General features: G+C 36.5%; 2 protein-coding genes across 4 annotated transcripts; both read left to right on the top strand.

Moving 5' to 3' along the window:
- The first annotated feature begins 1,711 nt into the window (after window positions 1-1,711).
- Window positions 1,712-7,391, top strand: LOC117624598 (PHD finger protein At1g33420-like). The gene is made up of 5 exons (XM_034355938.1): window positions 1,712-2,261; window positions 3,161-3,287; window positions 4,394-4,609; window positions 5,107-5,721; window positions 6,310-7,391. The coding sequence occupies exons 1-5, from the start codon at window positions 1,922-1,924 to the stop codon at window positions 7,148-7,150; spliced, it is 2,139 nt and encodes a 712-aa protein (XP_034211829.1). The 5' UTR covers window positions 1,712-1,921; the 3' UTR covers window positions 7,151-7,391.
- Window positions 7,392-8,580: 1,189 nt separating this feature from the next.
- Window positions 8,581-15,076, top strand: LOC117626521 (vesicle transport protein SFT2B). Of its 3 annotated transcripts, XR_004585586.1 has the most exons (7): window positions 8,581-9,091; window positions 9,221-9,274; window positions 10,377-10,450; window positions 11,352-11,469; window positions 11,596-11,654; window positions 12,479-12,725; window positions 14,609-15,076. XR_004585586.1 is itself a non-coding variant. In XM_034358246.1 (6 exons), the coding sequence occupies exons 1-6, from the start codon at window positions 8,939-8,941 to the stop codon at window positions 14,685-14,687; spliced, it is 537 nt and encodes a 178-aa protein (XP_034214137.1). In that variant the 5' UTR covers window positions 8,581-8,938; the 3' UTR covers window positions 14,688-15,076. The 3 variants fall into 3 exon arrangements, 2 of the variants coding, with proteins under 2 accessions (XP_034214137.1, XP_034214138.1); XM_034358246.1 differs by lacking the exon at window positions 12,479-12,725; XM_034358247.1 differs by lacking the exons at window positions 12,479-12,725; window positions 14,609-15,076 and adding an exon at window positions 11,827-12,461.
- The last annotated feature ends 230 nt before the right edge of the window (window positions 15,077-15,306 follow it).

Below are 15,306 nucleotides of genomic sequence, written 5' to 3' on the forward strand. Positions count from 1 at the left end.
TGAGTGGACTTTTCTTTTCTAAATGATATTTATAATTAAATTTTATATTTGATCTTGAATAAGTGTTATTACATGTTTTCTGAGCATGAATTGCATGGTGAAATATCTTTATTTTTATAATACTTAGTTGAGCAGCAGACTTGAGATTTTTGATACAGAAATAGCAGCTTAACTCAGATTTATCAGATTATGGAGAATTATCAGATTTTTCTAAAATAGTTATTTTAGAACCACCATGTACCCGTTTGTTTTTGGTGATTACCCACAGTTGGATCGATGTCTACGGACATCCAGTCTGATTTCAGTTACGTCAGTGCACTTGACTTTGCCTCACGAGTTTCGGGGACGTTCGGACCGTGAGTGCCAGGATTTGCGGCTCGGCAGACTTGGTGTCCCGAGACCTGCCAGGATTTGCGGCTCGGCTGACTTCGTGTCTCCGAGATCTGCCAGGATTGCGGATCAGGCTGCCTACGGTCCCCTGAATCATGCCAGAGTGGCTCGAGTCAACTTGGTGTCATCGAGACCTACCGGCGGATCAGGCTGACCATAGTCCCCTCAATCCTGCCAGATTGCGGCTCGGATAGACTGTGTGTCGCCGAGACCTGCTAGGGGAGTTGACGGATCTTTCAAGGGTACACTTAGGTGGTAGTTTTAAAGGACTTCCAGTATTTTTATATACTTGTAGTTTTCAGTCATTTTACACCAGTTTTATGATATTCGTGCATATTTTTACATCTGTATCGATACGTACACACATACTTATTGCATTGAATGCTTATTATTTGATTTCATACGAACTATAGCTTTATAACCCTATTTATCTTATACTGGGGGTTATTATGTTTGTAAACTGATTTGAGAACATTATTTTTGTCCACTCACACCTTCAAACCTGTTTTTTGCCCCCAGGCCGTAGAAGTGCTAAGGAATCCACCTCGGGCCATCCTCCCAGCTTCCGCACCTCCACAAAATGTAGGACTTCGTTGTAAATTTCTTAAAGTTCTGTAAATTTGTAGAAAATGCTCTGATATCTGGTTGAAACTGAGAACCGGAGTTGAAAATTGTGTAGATGAGTTATTCTGGCAGTTGGTGTGGAAATTATTTGTTTGTTTGACAGGTGGAATATTTTGGATTTGGACAAAATACAGGGGAGACTTTGCCGAATTTTCGGCAGGAGTCAAAGGTAACGAAAAGGGTAAAAAGGTCATTTGTGCCCGACATTCGCCGGGTGTCGGACACGCACAGGACTTGGCTCGAATTCCAAAGTGGAATTGGGATCGGGTCCTGTCAGGCACAATATGTGTGACTCTATATGGGGCTATGAATTCTACGTCATCATTTAACGGAAAACTTGATAGTTAAAGTTTAGGTATAAGACAAATGAAAAAAAACTTATGATAGTAAAAGTTAAAAATTGGGAAACTTTCGGCCAGTAAATGTACCCAAAAAAAAAAATATAGAAGAGCAACCTATACACCACATGTGAAACAAAAGCTGTTATTTATAAGTAGCTTCTCCGCACTCACTTCTACGTCTGAGAGAGGCTTCTTTCAAAAAAAATTTAAATTTGTTTTAGAATTAAAAAAGATAATGAGTAGTGTGTTTCTTAAAAATAGGATTCAATAACTTATTTTTCTTTTAATTTTAATTTTTTTAATATAAAAAAATATAAATTTACCATATTATCCTTATTTAATTAAGAAATAAATTTGTTTCAATTTTGAATTCTAAACAAGTTGGAAACATTTATTTGGAGATGAAAATGAAACGGAGGACGGTGCGATCAGAGAGTTGTAGCACGAACAAGAGAGCAGAAAACCCTAAATAAAAAGCCCAAATATACATACGAATACGATCACGATCACCGAAGCTTCTTCTCCTCTATAAACAGTCCCTTCTTCTTGTGGCCGTGTGGGCCGTGATGGTTGTGAACGAGCGACCACCGAAACGGATGAAGAGGCGAATAACAGCAGATCTCAACGACTTCTTCACCTTCCCGTCGGAGTCGGCGTCGGCCAACCATGTGGGGCCCTTCAGGACCTGCGTTAGGGATTTTATCTCTAAGCACGCGCTGCTTCCTCCGCCCTCCTCCCTCTTCCCTCATCTGATGACGTGGCAGGTCCTCTTCAGGGTCGGGGATCTCCATGATCCGCATGCATCTTCTTCTTCATCCACCGACGCTGCCGTCGTCTGTCTGGACATCGTAGAAGAGGACGTGGCCAGATCTAGATCCGTCTATTGTGATCACTGTCGAGTTGTTGGTGAGTTCACTCACTGACTCAGCTCTCCAACTTTTTTTAAAATTTAAAATTTTCTTTTTCGTTTTAAAATATTGTAGTAATCTCAATTTTTCAAGTTTGAACGAGATCAAACTCATATCTGTCAGTTTGTCTGTTTAAATGCTTACGTGGTACATGTGTTCTAATTTTTATTTGTGTTTTTTGATCTTTTGAAATCATTCACAAATGAAAATCAAACTAAAAGGCAACAAATTCTAAAACCAAGTTAAAACCTGAAAACACAACTTAAACGTGCAGTTGGTGGAGAGAGAATGGTGAGAGGGGAGGGATGAGAGTGGTTGTTTAGGTGCGGTGGTCAGATGTGAGGAGGGGAGAAAGGTGGGAGGGTGGGTGCGCTGTGGGGGGATGAGGATGGGGTGGGGGTTGGGAGTAATGAATTTGTTATGAATTTTGATTCACTTTAATTATTTAAAAGATAATGAATTATTTATTTGTTTGTTCTATGTAATATGGTTATGTTTGTTCTATGTAATATGGTTATCAACTGTAGTGAATTATGAGTTGTATTCTTCACGATTTGAAATGATCGTGAAATGTAATTGGGTGTCCTTTTAGATGGGGCTTGAATTATTGTTTATGAAGATGTTGGGTGAATTTTGGGTTTTTAGTGCAATCAAAAGAGTTGAATAATCAAGAAGTAACAACGAATTAAATTTTCAACTATTCATCCTCTTACATTGTACGAGTAAAGCAAGGAATTGATATCATGAACTTTTAATTTATGGTTAGGGATCGTAGACCTTGAGATTGCAATCATCGCATAATTTTGTAAGACTAAAATACATTTAATGAACTTTACCAACCAACAATAGTCAACCAGGTGAGTTCTGACCTTTTACATTCCTTTTTAAAACGTTTAGGATGGAGTGGTCATCCAGTTTGCTGGAAACGTTATCATTTTATTATTAAGGCTGATGGTAATTCCATTGGCGGGTATCACAAGCCTTGTATGTGCTGTGGAGATGTTGTGCATATCTACGAATCCAAGTGAGACTTAAAAACCTTTTTCTCTGTATATGCATTTATTTCTAACTAGTTAATTTAATTATTTTTATGCATCATTTACTTCTTATAATTGCTTCTGCCATATTGATACCAATACCAGTACCGCCAATCATATATAACATATATAAATATATATGAGGATTGTATGTGCTTATGTCATCCTTATCATATTGTTTATTTCTTCTTGTTTTTCATATGCATATGTATATGTAGGGTGGATTGATCCATATTAGAAGTTATTGTCTTTGTGTAAGCGAAATTTCTTCTATTTTGTTCTGGTCTATCTGTATATCTCCTTTTAAGTCTTAAAATTGTACGTGCTAAAAAATCAACTTGTTTTTGTGTTTTCAAAGATTTTGTTAATTGGAAACAAGTTTGGTGTTTATGTGATGATGGTTGCTCAAAGAAGTCAATCTGTTAGACATTTCTAAAAATAATTGAGTACTCATATATGTAAAATATAAAATAAGTTTGATGTGTTAACGAAAAATGCAGGGGTCTCCTTCAAGGGAAATCAAGAAACAACACATAATCTTACACACTTTCAGTGTTTGGATATTTAAGCATCTAATGGTTGGAAATAATTAAGATGACACCAAAGAATAAATATCGTCATTAATTTTTTCAAGCGTCTATACTCCTTTATTGCTTCTTGGGAACATAATACTTAAATATATATTTTTTCATTACATCTCACTCCTCCCACTTGTTGTACTCTGGCTCTGCGTTTTTTTTTTTTTGGTTTCACTCTTCAGTTGCACCTAAAGCCATTGAGACAAAAGCCATTTGAGTGATATGCATCTTCATGATCCCGAGATTTTTTTTATAAAGATTGTTTATTTTGATGGTGTCATATTCATTTTCAACTGTCAGATGTTGAAATATTAAGAGATTGAAAGTGTTTACAATTGTGTCCCCTGAACTGCACTCATTCCTTTGCGACTTTAGGTTTCCTTGACTTGTATAGTTGGTTGAACCAGTTCACTGAATGTTTAACACAAGTATGCGTGCTAATTTCCTACCCTTCAGCTACCATTGATAAGGTTGAGAATGATTTTTACATGGTTGGTGATGTGTCTTTGTCTCAGGTGTAAATCTTGCAATCTTGATGCAAGTACAAATGATGTTGAAGACTGGGTGTATAACCAATTGGAGAACACAACTCATCTTCTCCATGGAGTAGTCCATTCAAATGGGTTTGGACACCTTCTTAGGGTAAATGGGAGGGAAGGTGGCTCAAGGGTTCTTTCTGGATGTCATATCATGGACTTTTGGGATCGGCTCTGTAAAGCACTTCGAGTCAGGTTAAGTTTTGTATTTTTATTTTTATAGTTTGGTTTAATATCAATACCATACATATTAAGGAAACCCTTTTTGTCAACCAGAGGAAGATGCCATTTCCAACACATATGCATAGTTTGTGTGGATAGTTGTAGTTTTTTTATATATGTTTTTCTTCAAATAGCTGGGCCAGACATACTCTAGTCTTGAGGCTTTGGCTATGTACTCTATTAGGAGTTGAACCCATAACCACTCTTGTAATGAAAGCAGAGAAATACAACAACATATGTGGACTAGTATTCAGGGTGAGGTTTTTTTATTAGAGTATAAAGTTCCCTCAGTAATTCTATCATTACAAAAACCTTTATATAATATGGATTATAAGTGATGTATTTCTTCCTTTTAAATTTGTGTTGCTTTCACCAAAAAAGTGCGGTCTTATTTTTTTATACTATTTTTATTTTTACATGCTCTTTTTCATGACATAAACTCCCATCTGTCATTTTCCAAACATGAGCAGAATGGTAAGTGTGATGGATGTGTCAAAGAAGTACGGGTTGGAATATCGACTACTTCATTCAATTATTAAAGGGCATCCTTGGTACGGTGATTGGGGTTATGAATTTGCTGCTGGTAGTTTTGCTCTGACTCGTGATTCCTATAAATTGGCCATTGAAACACTCTCTAGCTTACCCTTGTCCATCTTTCTTAGCCAAGGTCGAAAACTTGGTTCTCGCATCCATGACATCATCTTGCGTTACAAGTCTCTATCGGAACGTGAGCTTGAAAATATGAGGGATCTTTTTGGTGTCCTTATTAGTTTGGTCCATGATGCTCACAAGTGTTCCTCAAGGGTTGATGATGCCGTGAGCAAGAAGCGACGTGCTTCCACCTCAGAAGTTTTGTGTACATGGAATAGTGACATTGAATGTGTTGAAGAGGCCATGCTTAAAGTGCTGCGTGCGGTTTCTGGTTCAAATTGGGTAAGTGGGCGCAATCTTAAGGGTGCTGTGTACAAGGTGGCACCACCAGAACTCCTTGATTATTGTCTTAGGGAACTTGGAGGGAAAATGGTAGCGGATGGGATGGTTGTTTGTTCCAGATACAATCCTGATACGGAGGCTTTTGAGTACAGGTTAGTTGCCATTCTAATGCTTATAAATTTTCCCGTCTAGAATTTTCTTTTCCTTTTTTCCCCACTTGAAACCAAACTCATATTGTTAGTATTGTAGAGAGGGAGTGAAACGACTTTTCTAATCAAATTCATTCCTACCCTTATTTTTCCTCTGGCAGATTTAGCCTTAACCATCTTTAGCCATTCTTCAAATGTTCAATATACTGTCTGTGTATGTAAGATTTTGATTGGAAATATAAGCTCAAGTCTGTTTGATTGGAAATTGCAGACCATAATGTCATTGCAAGGGATTTTTCTTTTCTTGTAAATTCCTTCACAGTTTTTGCACGTATTGATAAGCAGTTTGGGACAGTCATACAGTTTGCTAATTACACCTTTAATTTGCTTATGAAACTTAGTAACTAAGTAAATAATTATAGAGTGTTATATTTGATATTCAAAAGATCTAAATGCTAATGAGTTAGTTTGTGGACCTGATTTTCTTTGAACTTAATTTGTAATTTTACCTGATTTTCTTTGAACTTAATTTGTAATTTTTATGTATCAACAGTTGAGTTAGATAGTAATGCACTAAAAACTGTTTATCAGACTTGAGGCTGGAAGTGCCTCATCAAAGGGAAGCACTGCTTGCACTGGTTCTTCCATCTCTAGCCGCCTATCAGAAGAAACAATCCTGCTTGACATGCGTTGCTTATATGAGGCCATGCTCCAACCCCAAACTATGATGAAGAATGTGCCTCAGGTAACAAGGGATCTCACAATCAGCTCAGCTGAAAAGCTACTTTACTGCAAGCAGTTTGTGAAAGACTACAAGCCTGAAAAGATGTCCACTAATGACCCATCTGTGACATGTGTCTTGTGTAGAGTGGAATTTACGGATGAATCTGAAGAATATGCCTCCATTAATCCTCCTCCAGAGCTGATTGTGTTATCTAATGCTACTGTATCTGATCTCAAGATAGCAGCATCAAAAGCTTTCCAAGATGTATATTTGATATTAAAAAGATTTAAAGCCGAAGAGTTGCTTGATTATGGCGGTGTTGATGAATCCACCCAGATCAAGCACTTGTTAGGGTCAACAGAATCTGTTCGAGTGAGAGGAAGGTGCAATGCAAAGAGTGTGTGGAGTAAGTATATGATGGAGAGGGGAATTGAGAGGTGGACAGTGGATTGCAGCTGTGGGGCTAAGGATGATGATGGAGAGAGAATGTTCACTTGTGATGTTTGTGGCGTGTGGCGGCACACTAAATGTTCTGGAATCCCTGACTCTGATTCAGTTCCTGCAAAATTTGTTTGCGATAGATGCAAAAGCTCCATCTTTGTGGCAAAATCTGGCGGGCCCTGCAAGGACGAGATAGTAGCTAATGTTGCTGGAGATAGCTGCAGCCGTGCTGGAAATAGTTTGACCGGCCCTCCTGATGTTAGATGAGATTATTCCATTGGTGTCTGAATAAATAGTGTTGTGGTTTCTGGAAGAGAGGTTGGTTCTTGGAACATGTACATAAGATGATGCATATGATGCAGGCCTCTGGAATTTGTGAGGGCAGTTGCACTCTCTTAATCTAATTTCTTACACCTCTCATTTGGTTCCTTTTTGTATATGTTCTTCTTCTGCCTTTGGCGGCCAAACACTTCCCAATATAACAAGAAAAAAGAGAAAATTGGAGCTATCTTGTTAAAGTGTTGGTTGCCCTGAGATAAAATTAGATTTTTTTTTTTATAGATAAAATTACTTTTTTTAAAAAATCTTTTTGATGTATTTCAATGTCAGTTCTTATTCTTAGAGCACTTCCATGCATTTGCCTTGGCTTGATTGATGGAGCATACCCATTGATATGGCAACTTGATTGTCATCTTCTTCCTCCTTTTCTTCTTCAGCTCGTTTGCGCCTTCTTTCGTCAAATTCTTGCTCTTGCCTCTCTAACAACCTTCTTGTGTAAGACATTGAGAGCAACGAATGTGTTTTCTAAAATTTGAGAAAACACATTGAGAGCAATAAATGTGTTTTCTAAAATTTGAGAAATTTTTCGAATAGAGAGGATATGGTGTGAGAGGTTTGAGTTGGTGTGGAAAGTGAATTTATATATATCAAGCAAAAGGTAGAGAATGGGGAAACATTTAAAATGCTATTGGTTAATTCAAACATTAATTAAATGAGGATAATATGGTAAATTCATATTTTTTTTCATATTATAAAAATTAAAAATAAAAACAAAATCAGATAATATGTCCTATTTTTATGGAACACTAGCCCCTTGTTTTTATTTTATTTTTAGAATTAAAAAAAGAGAATTTTAATTTTATCAAAAAAAGAAAAAAGAAAAACAATTGACACGCATGTGCCAAGGGCCTAGTAATATTAGAAGGAGAAGAAAATGTATGAAGATTTGGTGTGGAAAGTGAAGAATATTGGTAGGTATTTATAAATAAATAAAAAATTAGATTTTTTGGTATTTTTTTTTTTAAAACAACACAAAAAATGGCAACTGTTGGATTGGAGGACATAATATGATTGGACACCCAAAGACAAGCTAGCGGCTTGTAGCCGTTGGTGGAAAGCATGGTTGATGCCAGGCTGGTGTCAACGCACAGAAGTTTCAAATTTTTTTACTTTATATGCGCGAGCCTGACGTCAGCAGCCATCGGGCACGAGCTCGGACTTGATCTACCTTTGGGCTTGCCTGGATTGGTGGGCCCCACTGTTTGCCCGGCTCCTAGTGCGCTCTAGAACCTCGAAATGAGCCTTAGGCCCATTTTTACTCGGGCTAACTTGCAACGGTGGAAGTGCTCTTAGAATTGCAATCATTCACTTTTAAACCGGATTTGGGCATTCTGCTGGAATTCTGTGGGTAAATTTGCTGCTCCCACCCCCAACAAACTTTCACAAGCAAAATTCATTTTTTAGTCACAATTTGAATTCTAAAACGAAAATAAAATAAAATCGCATTTCCTGAAACAGTGACAATTAATGAAAGTTTTGTTCCGACGCAACAATGACGAGAGGGATCACCCGGGCGAGTAGCTAAGAGAAAAGCAGATAGGAGGTCAATTGCAGGAAGTAGAAGTTTTCTTTTCACAAATACCGAAATCTTTCCCAAATCAACGAAGAAAATAAAAAGAAAACAAAATTCTTCGAGCGGAAGCAAAACAGAAATAACTCGAATTCATCTGTGAGAGAGAGAGAGAGAGAGAGAGAGAGAGATCCAGAGCTTAAGGAATGGAGAAGATGAACCAGGCCTATGAGAAGGTGAAGATGCTGGTGGGTATGGAGGTGGATGACGACGACCATGAAGCTGCTTCTTCTTCTGCTCTACAGGATACCAACTTCATCGACGACTTCAATCGCAACTGCACATTGTCCACCAAACAGGTAATTACTCTACGACTTCAATTCGCAGAAATCAACTCATGGCTCAGACTCAGATCTGCATTTCCTTTATTTTTTATTTTCACTAAAATCTCAATAGTGGCTTTATTTTCTTTCTGTGTGATTCAACAGAGGTTTTACGGTTTCGCCATATGCTTGGCTGCCGGTTTAACTTGTACGCTCTTGGTAAGTTTTATGCATCTAATTGTTTTACTTGTGCTTTTCTTTTTGCTACTCAGTTCTATTTTCACAGTGTTGTGTTATTATCCAAAGCTAAGATTTTAGTGAATGGATGGTGATTATTGGGTAATCTGCTTTTATGTTATTAAGACATCTACATGTTGTAGGAGCTTCATTTGTACTTGGATATACTATTGGCCTAACCATACTAACAAGAAAAATGTTAAAATCCTAGTTTGAGCTTGATACAGATTACTAAAATGTCTTCTGCTTTATATGATTATCAATCAAATAAAAAGTTATTTTCTGTATCAATCCTTACATCCCCTACCACAGGTGGGTGGGATGACGGCCAGTTTTGGTATGTTGGGAGATATCATTATTGCCGAACCCAATGCTTACATTGCATTTGTGGGTAAAATAGTAATTGAACAAACATTGAATAAGACAGTACCTGAGGATTCACATGACTAAGACTTTGTCATTATGGTCTTTATAACCGTGCGTGGTTTGTGTCATATCGGTGTCTAAGTTGTGTTAGATGGACAAATATCACTATTTAGTTCTAAAAGTGTTTGCTCTGTTTCAAGTACACTTGTCAGATCATAATTTGTTCACGTTATTTAATACCTGACCTGGATAAAAAGTTTCGTGTTGGTTTTCTTGGAACTACTAGTTTCTCCTACCATGACACATTTCTGCTCAATAATTCTTGTTTCGGAATTGATTGCAAGTCAAAATCTCTTACATTCTACTCCTTGTGTACTTGCCAAACTCAATATGTTTTGAAAATATAGAAGGCTTCAGTATCATAATAATGCTTCTATCACGTGTTGTACATATTTAGTATCTACAATATGCTTCTAGAGGGGAAGGCATTGAAGCATCCTTGAACAAAGTACTAACAGTTGGACTATATGCGTTCTTTTACTGTGTTGCTGCAAAATTGAACTCCTAAATCTAGTTTTTCAATTTAGAATTAAGTTAAAGTGACGTAGTAATTTTATTTTGTATATTACGGGACAATTGGAAAATTGACTTGAATACATGTTAGGGGCCTTCCTGCTATGGTACTGATATGTAGGCTTGTTTTCTTTTCATGTGACAGTCGATGCTTGTTTTCTTCCATCCAATCAAGTTTGGAATTACATTCACACTGGGAAATCTTCTTTCACTTGGGAGGTTTGTGTTAGATTTGCTTCTCATGTGATCCATAAGTGGTTTAAAATGTGATTTTTTTTGTTGCAAATTTTGGTAAGGTAGCATTTGATGTCAGTCAACATGAAACCCCTTGTGTGCTTAATTAAATAAATAGTAGTGCTTAACTAAATAAATAGTAGTAAATGGTTAATTTACAAAAAGGTTTAAGTTTTCTTAAATTGTTTTTTTTGTTTTTTTTTTTTTCAATTGCTCTCTTGGAAATATCAGTGGAGGTTTGAGATGTCCTAATGTGTGACATTAAAATTTCAGAATCTCTTCCTGACTTTAGTTTAGTGGCCCAGTGTATTTGCCCCTTTTTTCTTTTTTTCTTTTGGCTAGCCAACTTGGAAGTAGGTTGGTTTTACTATCCGAATGTCCCACAGAACAAGTATATTTGCTCCCTTCTTGTGTGTTCAAATGATTGTATTATCCGTCAATGTTTTTTCCTCTCTTTTTTTTTTTTTTTTTTTTTTTCAGTCTGAAGTTCTCAATGTATTTCTCGTTTTTAAAAAACATTGACAGCTTGAGACCAAAGTGTCGAAATATCTTATGCATCTCTCCCGGAAAATGGATATCTCCAGAAAATATTTTTAGTTCAATTCTTTTTTTCTCTCCATTAAAAAAAAGTATAAAAAAGGGAAATTGAGAACTAATACAACAATCTGAATTCGTAAGAAGGGAGCAAATGTACTCGTTCTGTGGGACAGTTTGGTAACTTGTTTCAATGTTTTTCTGGTTCTAATTTTTTTTCAGTAACTCTGTTCCTTAAAGGGAAAAAAAAAAAAAAAAAAAAAGGCGTATGATTATTTTTTTTCTTTAATAAATTGGCTAGGGAAAATTTTTTTCCACTTCAGATTTTAAGTTGGATTCTTTTGTCTGGCAGCACAGCATTCCTCATTGGCCCTAAACGGCAAGTGACAATGATGCTTGACCCTGTCCGCATTTATGCAACAGCCATATACCTTGCAAGTATAATAATTGCCTTGTTTTGTGCTCTTTACGTAAGTTTCACACTGGCTTTCCCCTTTGGTTCACTTTCTTTTTCTTAAGTATATTTTGAATAGTGTTATTTTCCTTTGAATAATTTTAGCATCTGATGTTATCTAATTTTCTTTTGCATTGAGCAGGTTCATAACAAGTTATTGACACTTTTGGCGATACTTTTAGAGTTTGGTGCATTGATTTGGTATGTGCCAGAATTTGCGTACTTTCTTGTTGTGGCCATTTTCTTTCAATCTCATTCATATGTTATTGAGGAGTTGAGATCCACATTCTTTTTAAGGGAAAAATTAACATATACCCCTGAACTTCAGCTTGTTTGGCACTTTTTTTCTGAAGAATTTTTTTGGTTTCAACAGCCATTAAACTAAAATATGTGGGAATGTCAGGCTTTCCATAAAATCCATCCAATTTTCTGTTAAATTGGACATGCGATGCACGCATGACCTTTTTACAGGTGTTTTGTCTCTTTCTTCTCTTCTCCTTCTCTCTCCTTTCTCTCTCATCTCTCTCTATCTCAACTTGTCATTGAAGACATATATAGCAAAACAAAGCACTAGCACTTCTCATCTACTCAAATTAGTCAGCATCTGAGGTCAAATTGGAAAAAGAAATTCCAATACCTGAATCAATGAACATCTAGAAAACCCCAACTATCCCTGCTACAAAATTCCTAGCTGTGAGGTTGGTACCACTGGATTTTCAAGTACATGTCTTCAATGAATTGGGTTTCTGCAAGAACTAGAAAATCCATTTATGGGTCACAACCATTGAGTAGCTAGAGGCCTATAAAATCAACATCTGATATTGGTACGAAGCAGCTACATCCATTTAATATCTAGTGGGTCAAGGTCATACATGATTTAGAGAAAACATCATTAGAGAATACATATTTCTGGAAACTCTGGATGCTCACCGATTCTGGTATTGGAATTTCATTTTCTGATTTGAATCCAGATGTTCACCTGTTTGAGTAGATGAGAAGTGTTAGGGCTCTGTTTTGCTTTGTAGGTTTGGAATGGCAAACTGGGATAGAGAGACAAGAGAGAGGAGAGAGAATGAAAGGGGAAGAAAGGAACGGAAATGTCCCCAAAAAAAGAAGTCGCATGTGCTTCGCATGTCAAAGGTTAAGAGAATGTGGCAAAATTAACGACAAGCTTGCCATTGCAAAAGAATCAGAGTTAGGGCGTATTTAAAACTTAGTTTTTGTTCTTCCAATGGGCAAAGTGCCAAACGAGACAAACTTCATGGGGTATAGGTGAATTTTTCCCTACTCTTAATGTTGCATGTCATTTGTTTTCCTTTGGATAACTGAAGTCTCTCATTATAATTTATATATTATATATAGTGGGATCTTCTTTCTAGGGTGGACTTTAGTTAAAGGACGAACATATCAATAACATCTCGATAATATATCAATAACATCTCGATAATATATCAATAACATATTGATAACATGTCAACAATGTTAATAGGAATTAACTAAAGGACAGAAGTCCTGCAGAGAGAATAAATATTTATGTGGAACATTAAATTACATTGAAAATTTAAAATGAATGAGTCTATTACAGGCTTTTTGAAGTAACTTGTATGCTTAGGTGTCACATAAGTGGAAACTTATGGGGAGCACTTAAATGGTAAACCCACAGGGTCCTCCTTGGTTGCCACACAACAAGAGAAATGAAAGGAAAGAAGTAGCGTGTTTTCTTAGGTGCCATGACAGTGTAAACTTACATTAGCTTTTAGCGAAGAAGAGCAAAGTGGATGAGGAGCAAAACACAAGTCAGATAAGAATTTAAAAGAGGAAGATAAAATTAGGGGTACCAGTTTTGGAAATGACATGAATAATGGAAAATTTGAACAAAATTGACATGAGTTATCATATTTGTAGTGTCAGGAAGTTTTTGGCAAGACATTTTCATGTTAGTAGTTAAGCACAACATTCACAGGATATAACTGTGTAAGTTACAAAATAACCCTCCCGAGTAAATGTGTTGTGTTCTGGCTTGCCACCCATCCTAGTGTCAGGAAACATGTCATGTTCTGTTGTGCCATGGCAGTCAAAAACATGACCCAAAAAGATGAATTGCCACCTTCTGATAAAATAAAAGTTGGCAGCTTAGAAAAGGAGGCCTGTGCACACTTAGTAGATCTTTCATAAAGCTGCCTCAGAAGGCGACCTTGACAACTCCAAAATAGATTGCTAGTCCACTTAAAAACCCTAAACCCTCCCCTTAACTCATATAGGACCTGTTCACTGCCAACATTTCCCTAACAATGAAATTATGTGAAAATTTTATATGACAAATTTCGATTCATCAAGGCACCATAGAATGATTTCATCGTAGAGGACATGAACGTTTGTTTTTATTGCTATGGATTAGAAGTCCACTGCTTATGTGATGAAGTGGATTGGGATTAAAAGCAGATCGATTGAGTATGAAACTTGGTCCGCTTGCCAAAGTTTCCCAAGATTTCTGCTCTACAGCCTTGATTTTTCAACTCACAGTAATATCGCATTTCAAGCAAGCAAAGCACATCATACTCATCTTTATTTGTTTGAGTTTAAAGTTTTGGGTATACTTCTCTATTTGCTTATTGGCCTCCATTTTTTAGTAGCAGGAATTTGGATCAAGAATAGGATTTTTTTCCCATTCCATCCATATATTATGTTAGTCTAGTTTTGGAATGGAAACATAACTAAGGAATTTACCTAAGTTGACTGGAGTCAATTCCACTTAAGACCCGGAAAGAAAATACAGAGGGTGGTATTTCTATCCCATAGAACTAGGAATGTAAAATCACTGCAAATACCCTTTCATTATTTGGTTGTATTAAAATTAGAAACTTTCATTAATTGGCTGTATTAAAATTAAAAAAGAAAATAACTCCCAAGATAGTGAGGAAATGAAATACATTCCTATTCCAATTGCGTATTCCAGTCAAACAATGTGATAGGTTTACTAAAGCAATGTCATTGAAAAAAAATATAAATTTTTTTTTTTTTGTTGAAGTTTGACAATGTTCTTGCTTATATATGTCTAATGACTAGTCTTCAGGAATCTGTAGTGTCCCTTATTTTGTGTCTCACTATTGGTATGGTAGTATTCATTCATTTCGCATTGGTGTTTTGAGTAACAGGTATAGCTTGAGCTACATCCCTTTTGCTAGAGCCATGTTATCCAAGATCATGGTAGCTTGTTTTGACACTGATTTTTAGGCTGATATTCGACAAGGAAACAGCTTGGGACTCATCAATCGGAGTAGATATTTCCCAATATTAGTTTTTGTTTTGTGGCCTTGCACACAGAGAGAGTCCAACCTAAAAGCACCACACGATATCGAAATGTATGTGTATGGATTGAGATTGTAATTTCTACCGTTGTTTATCCTCATGTCCATAGAAGGAAGATACTTCATTTCATTGCCGTGCTCATAGAATGTGATCTCAGACATCACTTTCTTCTTTTTATCTTTGGTTCTTTTGATTTACGCAAGAATTTGATAATTCAGGTCCGTTTGGTGCAAGGTTTAGGAGCTTGGGAATAGGTATGAAATTGCATTCCCATGTTTGGTAAGTACATATTTGGGAATGGAATATCTCACTCATGGGTATGACCATATGAACTTCCCATATAGGGGGGAATTTCATACCTTTGGCTCACCTTCGGAAATTTCCCCCCCACATGGTAAAGCATTTAATGCAATTTTTGTTTTTACAAACTTACCCCTATCACAATTTTCAAATCTCACTTTCGACCCTTAAAAAACTTATCGTATTTCCTTTTCCTTTCTTTTTAACGAATCAAGGGTATTGTTGTAAGACTAGAGAACTTGTC

Source organism: Prunus dulcis, chromosome 4, assembly GCF_902201215.1.
Source record: "Prunus dulcis chromosome 4, ALMONDv2, whole genome shotgun sequence".
In the NCBI taxonomy this organism is placed as follows: domain Eukaryota; kingdom Viridiplantae; phylum Streptophyta; class Magnoliopsida; order Rosales; family Rosaceae; genus Prunus; species Prunus dulcis.

What these genes read in the sequence shown, in the direction of transcription:
- LOC117624598 (XM_034355938.1), top strand. Translation starts at nt 1,922, where the DNA reads ATGGTTGTGAACGAGCGACCACCGAAACGGATGAAGAGGCGAATAACA. An exon ending in GTGCATATCTACGAATCCAA is followed by an intron (nt 3,288 to 4,393) that starts GTGAGACTTAAA and finishes TCTTTGTCTCAG; the next exon opens with GTGTAAATCTTGCAATCTTG. An exon ending in ACGGAGGCTTTTGAGTACAG is followed by an intron (nt 5,722 to 6,309) that starts GTTAGTTGCCAT and finishes ACTGTTTATCAG; the next exon opens with ACTTGAGGCTGGAAGTGCCT.
- LOC117626521 (XM_034358246.1), top strand. Translation starts at nt 8,939, where the DNA reads ATGGAGAAGATGAACCAGGCCTATGAGAAGGTGAAGATGCTGGTGGGT. An exon ending in GTTTAACTTGTACGCTCTTG is followed by an intron (nt 9,275 to 10,376) that starts GTAAGTTTTATG and finishes TTCATGTGACAG; the next exon opens with TCGATGCTTGTTTTCTTCCA. An exon ending in AATCTTCTTTCACTTGGGAG is followed by an intron (nt 10,451 to 11,351) that starts GTTTGTGTTAGA and finishes TTTGTCTGGCAG; the next exon opens with CACAGCATTCCTCATTGGCC.